Source organism: Apis laboriosa, unplaced genomic scaffold, assembly GCF_014066325.1.
Source record: "Apis laboriosa isolate Shangri-la unplaced genomic scaffold, ASM1406632v1 scaffold46_cov150, whole genome shotgun sequence".
NCBI classification, from domain to species: domain Eukaryota; kingdom Metazoa; phylum Arthropoda; class Insecta; order Hymenoptera; family Apidae; genus Apis; species Apis laboriosa.
Genome location: NW_025223399.1, coordinates 476,813 through 485,792, shown reverse-complemented (window position 1 = coordinate 485,792; position 8,980 = coordinate 476,813). Strand labels below are relative to the sequence as shown.

At 36.0% G+C, this 8,980-nt stretch overlaps 1 protein-coding gene across 1 annotated transcript in view; it reads left to right on the top strand.

Annotated features, from left to right (window-relative positions):
* The window catches only part of LOC122716492 (breast cancer anti-estrogen resistance protein 1), a 116,648-nt gene that overhangs the window by 68,652 nt on the left and 39,016 nt on the right, over window positions 1-8,980 (top strand). Inside the window, exons 2-3 of the mRNA XM_043939619.1 lie at window positions 263-412; window positions 5,936-6,085. Coding sequence (XP_043795554.1) covers window positions 263-412; window positions 5,936-6,085 — 300 coding nt within the window. The remainder of the gene's footprint in view (window positions 1-262; window positions 413-5,935; window positions 6,086-8,980) is intronic.

Genomic DNA, 8,980 nt, shown 5'->3' with positions numbered 1-8,980 from the left:
ATAGAAATATTTAAAATATAAAAGTTTCACACGTGTAAGAAATCGATCGAACATCGAACTCGAAAAATCGTCTCGAATTGTTAGGAAAAACACGAGATATTCAGAGAGGAAGTTCGAAAGAGATACGTCTATGAGACACGTTAATTTTTATTTTATTCGATGGACGAGAGAGAGAGCGCGCGTATATCTGTTTATATTTGATTACACGGAGAATCATAAAAAAAGAAGAAGGCTGGTTAACTCGTGATTTTTTATGTTTCAGCAAAAATGTGTGAAAGCGCGGGCTCTGTACGACAATATAGCGGAAGCTCCGGACGAGCTTGCTTTCCGAAAGGGCGACGTTCTTACGGTGCTGGAACAAAACACCGCTGGCCTCGAGGGTTGGTGGCTGTGCGCTCTGCGGGGTAGACAGGTAATTTACCTCCTTCAACGGGGGCTACTTTTACTTTTTCAACGAGAGGTTGACTGTATTTCGCTTTATTATATTCGAGAAATGTTCGAAAGTGGCTTTGTCGAGATTGGATCAATTTTTCTTGAAAAATTGGAATAATTTTTTAATTGGAATAATTTTTGAATTCGTTCAGATAGAGAGCAAGAAATTTCTATTCCTATCTCAATTTCTCTGAAAATGATTCTGGTTCGTTCGAAAGTGGCTTTGTCGAGATTGGCAGCAGTTTCGTTGATCAATTTTTCTTGAAAAATTGGAATAATTTTATAATAATTTTTGAATTCGTTCAGACAGAGAGGAGCAAGAAATTTCTATTCCTATCTCAATTTCTCTAAAAATGATTCTGATTCGTTCGAAAGTGGCTTTGTCGAGATTGGCAGCAGTTTCGTTGATCAATTGTAATTTTTCTTGAAAAATTGGAATAATTTTGTTGAATTCGTTCAGACAGAGAGGAAGAAATTTCTATTCCTATCTCAATTTCTGCTTTCTTCCTCGAAACTTACGATTCCGTCAGGGAAATGACTCTGATTCGCTCTTTATAGTTAATTGACCCACGGTGGATTAAAGTAACAGCGGGATGGAAAACTTCATCGTCGCATCATCGACCACACTCCCACTCCGGAGAGTATCTCGAAAGATTTCACAATTGCCCCAGTTGACGATCGAACAGCCACTTACGTAAACGTCCTCATCGAGATGATCGCGTGACGCTCACTCGCGAGAGCCTTTTCCTCGGCCGCCTCTATCAACAGGCTTTATCACTCTATTTCTAGACGAGAAACGCGTGAAACGCGCCGATGTATTTTATTCTCACTCCTCCAACCTTGCAACGCGACTCGATCTTATTAGACTCGTGAAAAACGAAATCGAAATAAAGATCGATCGTTAAAAAAGAATTAGAGAGATTTAGATACTTTGTGACAAAGTAAAGTGATATTTGAATAAGATTTCGTTGTAAAATAAAATAATATTGGGAAAAAATTAGATACTTTGTCACAAAGTGAAATAAAGTAATATTGGAATAAGTTGAAATAAAATCAAAATAAAAATCGATAGTCAAAAAAAATTAGATACTTTATGACAAAGTAAAATAAAGTGATATTGGAATAAGCTCTCGTGGAAAACGAAATTAAAATAAAGATCGATCATCAAAAAGAATTAGAGAGAGACTTTAGAGAGAGATAATACTTAGAGAGATAATACTTTGTGACAAAGTAAAATAAAATGATATTTGAATAAGCTTTCGTTGTAAAAAAAAATAATATTGGGAAAAATTAGATACTTTGTGACAAAGTGAAATAAAGTAATATTGGAATAAGCTTTCGTGGAAAACGAGATCAAAATAAAGATCGATCGTCGAAAAAGAATCAGAGAGATTTAGACAAAGTAAAGTAAAGTGATGTTGGAATAAGCTCTCGTTGTAAAATAAAATAATATTGGGAAAAAATTAGATACTTTGTCACAAAATAAAATAAAATAATATTGGAATAAATTCTCGTGAAATAAAATCAAAATAAAAATCGATAGTCAAAAAAAATTAGATACTTATGACAAAGTAAAATAAAGTGATATTGGAATAAGCTCTCGTGGAAAACGAAATTAAAATAAAGATCGATCATCAAAAAGAATTAGAGAGAGACTTTAGATAATATTTTGTGACAAAGTAAAATAAAATGATATTTGAATAAGCTTTCGTTGTAAAAAAAAAGTAATATTGGAAAAAAATTAAATAGTTTGTGACAAAGTAAAATAAAGTGATACTGGAATAAGCTCTCGTGAGCAAAAACCAAATAAAGATCGATCGTCAAAAAGAATTAAAGAGACTCAGATATTTTGTCACAAAGTAAAATAAAGTGATATTGGAGCTTTAAGCTTTCGTGAAAACCAAAATAAAGATCGATAGTCAAAAAGAATTAGAGAGAGAGAGAGAGAGAGAGAGACTTAGATAATACTTTGTGACAAAGATTAAAATAAAGTGATATTGAAATAAGCTCAAGACGACGAGAATTACGACGTTGATCGTCGAGACGCACAGACTTTCATCTTCTCCCCTCCCTCTCTCCTCCCAACACATGACACGGCATTATTATCGCGGAAATGGGACGTTAGAGGCACCGTTACAGACTTCGATCTTAGATGTTCATCTACTAGCCGGCAGAAGAATGGAGGGGGAGGGGGGAGGGCGCCACGTCGAGCGCGCACCGCGAACGAAAGACCAGTACTCGAACGAAAGATCTCTTTGACAGAGATCGTTTCCGCGTTCGACATCTGCTCGAAAGATTTCGAGACTCCGTGACCTGCGTCAATCCTCGTCTACCACCTCGTCTCTTATCTCTTACACACACCATTTTCACGAGCCGCTGCGTACGGGAGTCTCTCTATTCGAGGAAACGGACGAATGAGAAGCTTGGAATGCGGAGGAAGGATGGCCGAACGGCGAGGTCGTAACTTGTCGCTAGGTGGATTTATCGGGACGTGTGGTTAACAGAGACAGAGAGAGAGAGAGAGAGAGAGAGAGAGAGAGAGAGAGAGAGAGAGAGAGAGAGAGGAGTTTATTAAAAAAAATTTTCTTTGAACGAATCGATGATCCGAGTTTCCATCTATTCGAAGCTCTGGAAAATAGATACACTTAAATACATCTATTTTTTTTCTTTTTAGAGCGAAGCGAATAGAATGTAACGATAAAAATATACGACGACAGGACAAGTGATTACGAGTAAAACGAGCGATTGTTAATAAGATTGTTTTATACCGTACCACTGTGCTATGTTATGTTTTCAAATATTTGCTTTGACTCGCCATATAACTCGTCGTACTTTGCTTTTAAAACGCATTGGTCATCCTTGGAAGCGCTCTTACGTTTCACTGCACATAAAACCGTACACTGTTCCTCGAGCTGACATTTAGCCATCGTTTGACGTAGCCGCATTCCTCGCATATCTTTCTTACCGTATAATCTTCTTTATATATATATATATATATATGTGTGTGTGTATATGTATAACGAGCACGACATTCTACGAATCGCGTACGCGATTTCTTCGATTGAGAAAGATTGAGAAAAACAATGGAAATAAATTTCGTTTCTCGGTATATTAATTTCTGCGCGAGAGATGAAGTTGTCGTTCGTCGTCGAGAGAGGGATACCACGTGCATATGGCGCTCGTTGGAAAGGAAGCGTGGAGGGGGAAGTGGCTCGAGTTGGAGATTGGAAAACGGGGTGCGCTACGAGGTTTACGACGAAATGTTACGAGTTTCGCAGCTGGGACCCGATGCGCTGTTCCTTTATTTACAAGCCGTTGCGTCGCCAGCCACGATAAACGCATCGGGCGATTTGTGTATATATATATATATATATATATATATACACAAAGTATACAATATAATATATATATATATATATTATTTTATAATTGATCGTGTGCGTTGAAGCGATTCTTTTTTTTAATCGAATTTTTTAAATTAACGTGGATCGAATTATAAAAGTTAATGAAAAATTGGGGCGTTGCGTTTGATTAAATTCTTTTTAAATTGAAGCACGGAGTGTTTTGTAAAATGCTCGTTTAATTGGACGCATTTTTAATCATTCGTTAAAAGCCTCTTGCGCGCGTACATCTCTCTTTCCCTCCGATTTTTATTTCAAAAAATCGATTCGAAAGGGAGCAGCGACCCTTTGAACCTTCTCGATATATTTCATCGAACGCTTCGGCTTGCAATCGAGAATTTGAGCGAGTCGACCGCCAATTATTCGAATCGAGGAAAGTTGGGCAAAAGCTCGAGCTCGCTCGTCCCTTGATATACGCCTCATTGACCTCTCGAGATCGATTTGTCCGCACGAAAATTAACGGCAGATGCGCGTGCTCGTGAACGATCGAAACGCGATCGCCCCGCGTGTTTCCACTTTTCTCCAGCGGAACGGAATCGATAGAATCCATAATGGAGCTCTCCTCTGTCACTGTTGCGCCGTTTTCGTCAGCAAATGAACGGTTTTGTAGAGCTCGGCACACAGAACATCGGCCGGCCTGCTACGTGTTTTTCGAACGTGGTGTTGCAGGCGAACGACGATAGTCGTCCATAACGTTCTCGATTACGCATATTCCACGAATATACAGCGAATGTTATTGATTATTATTATTAATTACTATTAATTGTTATTATTATTAACTTCGTTATTTCGTTATATGCGTTGAACGATTTTTACGCGTGCTCGATCTGGAAACAACGAGAGATTTCCATTCGACGTATCGACACCCAGCCTCGATTTCATTCTCCTTCGGATTTTTCCACTGTCACCGCTTTTCCCCCCCGAAACTCTGAGATATTAGGAGAGATTCGACAGCTGTGCCTGTCAGGCCTCGAGAACCCATCGTGTAATATATTGCTCACGAGCAAATCAAATTTAGAGAGAGCCAGAGAGAGAGAGAGAGAGAGAGAGAGAGAGAGAGAGAGAGAGAGAGAGTTCTCGTTTCGATTAATTGGAGCTTCGTTTCCTCTCGCGACATTTTGGAGTATGGATGATATTTCTAGCAGACAATCGAAGCTCTAAACGTTGTTTAACGTTTCCTCCTTCGAGCTCGACTCGCGGGATTATCAGTTGGCAGATAATACGCGCGAATCGATTTCACGGGCCGTCGCTTTGTCACGTGAATGCGTCCTTTTCGAGGGATAATGGGATCGTCGAATGGAGGGGGAAGAAAAACTTGTTATTTGCATCGGGCTCGATAAATCGACTCGTCGATGGAATCAATTGGAATCGTTTGGAGATACGATCGTTTATAAGGGAGGATCGACGAAGTGATTAATTCGTTCGATATATTAGGATTAATAAGTTAATTTAAATCTGTACTACGTATTTTTCAATAAATAATCTGATATGATAATGATGATTGATATGTCGAATTTTTTGAAAAAAAAGAAATTAATAATAAGTTTTTCGAGAATAATGGACTCGATGGAATCGTTTATAAAAGAAATGATTAATTCGATATATATTAGGATTAATAACTTAACAGGTTTAAATCTATACGATACTATGAAATAATAATGAATAATACGTCGAATATTAATTTCTTAAAAAAGAAAAAAAAAAATTAATAATTTTCGAGGGACAATGGAAAAGAAAAGAAATCTGTAATTTTCGATAAATTGACTGGTCGATGGAATCGGTTGGAATCGTTCGGAGAAATTTATAAGGAAGGCTCTGTATTTTTCAATAAATAACCTGATAATAATGAACGATAGATCGAATAAATTAATTTCTTGGAAAAAAAAGGGGGGGGATTTTTATTTAAAATTTTATCTTAAAATTTTTATTTCCCACGATAAATATTCTCGAATAACCTTGAAACATACAATATAATAAAACGTGCAACGCGTATATAGTTTGGCATGCATGGTTCCGCGATATTAAGTCGTTATTATTCCCTCCGGTTGTGCGCTGTTATTGCAATATATATATATATATATATTTTCCTTTTTACTGCCCAGGGCATCTGTCCAGGAAATCGATTGAGACTTCTGGTCGGCCAATATGATACAGGGGGTTGTTTGGTTGGCAGCAGGCCTGACCTAACCATTTCCGAAGACGGCATACAGAGGCATGGAAAACGGCGTAGCTGGCACGTTCAACCGAACAGGGTGAGTTATACGATCCCATTATTAAATTCATGGGGCACAGAATATTTCTGTATTATACACGTACGCGCATGCGTCCCACGCGTCTTTCGCCAATTCAACTTTATCGTGGTATTCACTTCGTGCGAACGGAAAATTTTCAATTTCGCGTCGATCGAACTCGAATTGGGTGCGAATTTAAATATTTAAAGATCGTTAATCAATCGGAAATTAATTTGATAATATTGAATCGAATTGAAAAATCGACGCTCTAGATACATGCGTATCGTTCATTTAATTATCCGTTTTCATCGATTCAACCTTCTCACTCAAGTGTACATATATTCAAGTATTTTTCAGTAAATAATATAATTAATATTTGACGTAGTTGGTATCTTCTCTCTGTAATTTTATCGAAGTGAGGATGTTTAAACGTCCATATTCGATTTAAATCTGTATAATATTACGTATATGTATTTTTCGATGAAACGTGGTTAATATTTCATGTAGCTATTTTCTCTCTGTAATTTTATCGAAGAGAGGATACTTAAGTATCTATATTCGATATTTTTCCAATAAATAACATAATTAATATTTCACGTAGCTAGTATTTTTCCTTTGTAATTTTATTGAAGTGAAGATACTTAAGTATCCATATTCGATATTTTTCAATAAATAATGTAATTAATATTTCACGTAGCTAGTATCTTCTCTCTATAATTTTATCGAAATAAAGATACTTAAATGTCCATATTCGACATTTTTCAATAATGTAGTTAATATTTCACGTAGCTAGTATCTTCTTTCTGTAATTTTATCGAAGTGAGGATACTACTAAGTGTACTATATTCGACATTTTTTAATGAATAACGTAGTTAGTATCCGATAATAAATGATACATCATTCACTCTTATCTTCTTTCCTTGTTTCAATTCACCTTCTCACTCAAGTATCCATGTATTTTTCAATAATAACATAGTTAATATTTCACTAGTAGCTAGTATCACGTATCTTCTCTCTAATTTTATGGAAGTGAGGATACTTAAGTATCTATATTCGACATTTTTCAATAAATAATATAATTAATATTTCATGTAGCTAGTATCTTCTCTCTGTAATTTTATCAAAGTAAAGATACTTAAGTATCCATATTCGACATTTTTCAATAAATAACATAGTTAATATTTCACGTAGCTAGTATCTTCTCTCTGTAATTTTATCAAAGTGAGGATACTTAAATGTCCATATTCGACATTTTTCAATAAATAATATAGTTAATATTTCACATAGCTAGTATCTTCTCTTTGTAATTTTATCAAAGTGAGGATACTTAAGTATCCATATTCGACATTTTTCAATAAATAACGTAGTTAATATTTCACATAGCTAGTATCTTCTCTCTGTAATTTTATCGAAATGAGGATACTACTAAGTGTACTATATTCGACATTTTTCAATAAATAATATAATTAATATTTCACATAGCTAGTATCTTCTTTCTATAATTTTATTGAAGTGAGGATACTACTAAATGTACTATATTCGACATTTTTCAATAAATAACGTAGTTAGTATCCGATAATAAATGATACATCATTCACTCTTATCTTCTTTCCTTGTTTCAATTCACCTTCTCACTCAAGTATCCATGTATTTTTCAATAATAACATAGTTAATATTTCACTAGTAGCTAGTATCACGTATCTTCTCTCTAATTTTATGGAAGTGAGGATACTTAAGTATCTATATTCGACATTTTTCAATAAATAATATAATTAATATTTCATGTAGCTAGTATCTTCTCTCTGTAATTTTATCAAAGTAAAGATACTTAAATATCCATATTCGACATTTTTCAATAAATAACATAATTAATATTTCACGTAGCTAGTATCTTTTCTCTATAATTTTATCGAGGATACTTAAGTATCCATATTCGACATTTTTCGAATAACGTAATTAGTATCCGATGATAACGAATGAATCGGTAGAAAAAAAGGAATGGATACGAACGATACGTAGAATATTTCTAAAAATTATTCCTCTTCTCTTTCCTCCATGATTTTTATAGAAATTTCAACAAAATCGAGAAATACTACGTTTTAAAACCCAATTTCCTCCCTCCCCCAATTGTCCATTTAAGCGGTTGATCCAATCCAATCGTCCAATCGTTTCAAGCTCGATGACCGACTCGATTCGACTCGATCCACCTCCCCTCTCCTCTGCTTCAGCAGCTGCCATCTCTCGTTAATTTATTCGCGATTTGAAAGACGCAGAAATTCATAATAAAGTCCACCCCTCGCCATCGATCGATCTTATACACGCACACACACACGCACACACACATATATATATATAAACGTCCACAATGGCGACGTCGGTTCCATTGTGCACCCCCATCTCGCCCCCTTATGTCGCCCCTGGCCCGCTGTCGAGACGAGGGATCTGTCAAAATCAGCTGACTACCAATTCGTTCGCAATGCTCGTCTGCCATTGCCATCGCTTTACTGCCATCTGTCACCAATTTAATGAATATGCATCGCGATCCGATCGATCCACCCCTTCGATTCCTTCGAGGAGGGGGTTGAAAAACTCGCGGTATAGAAAATCGATTCTCCTTTTTTTCGATACACCGTACGAAGGGTGTGGTTTCAAGTAGGTGTATAAGTGGGTATATACCCCGATTCGTAGGGTTGTGCGATGGTTATAGATACACGGAGAGGAGGAGTTGGATTGGACGAGGGAAATATGAAAGAAATTTTCTTTATTTTATCGTATAGAGAGAGAGAGAGAGAGAGAGAGAGAGAGAGAGAGATTGTTAATATTTAACAGTCGATTTTTCCTTTGTCATTTCTATTTTCATTCGAATTAAGAAATTGGGTCTGATTGCTCTGGTTTCTCAATTGTTTCAAATACGTG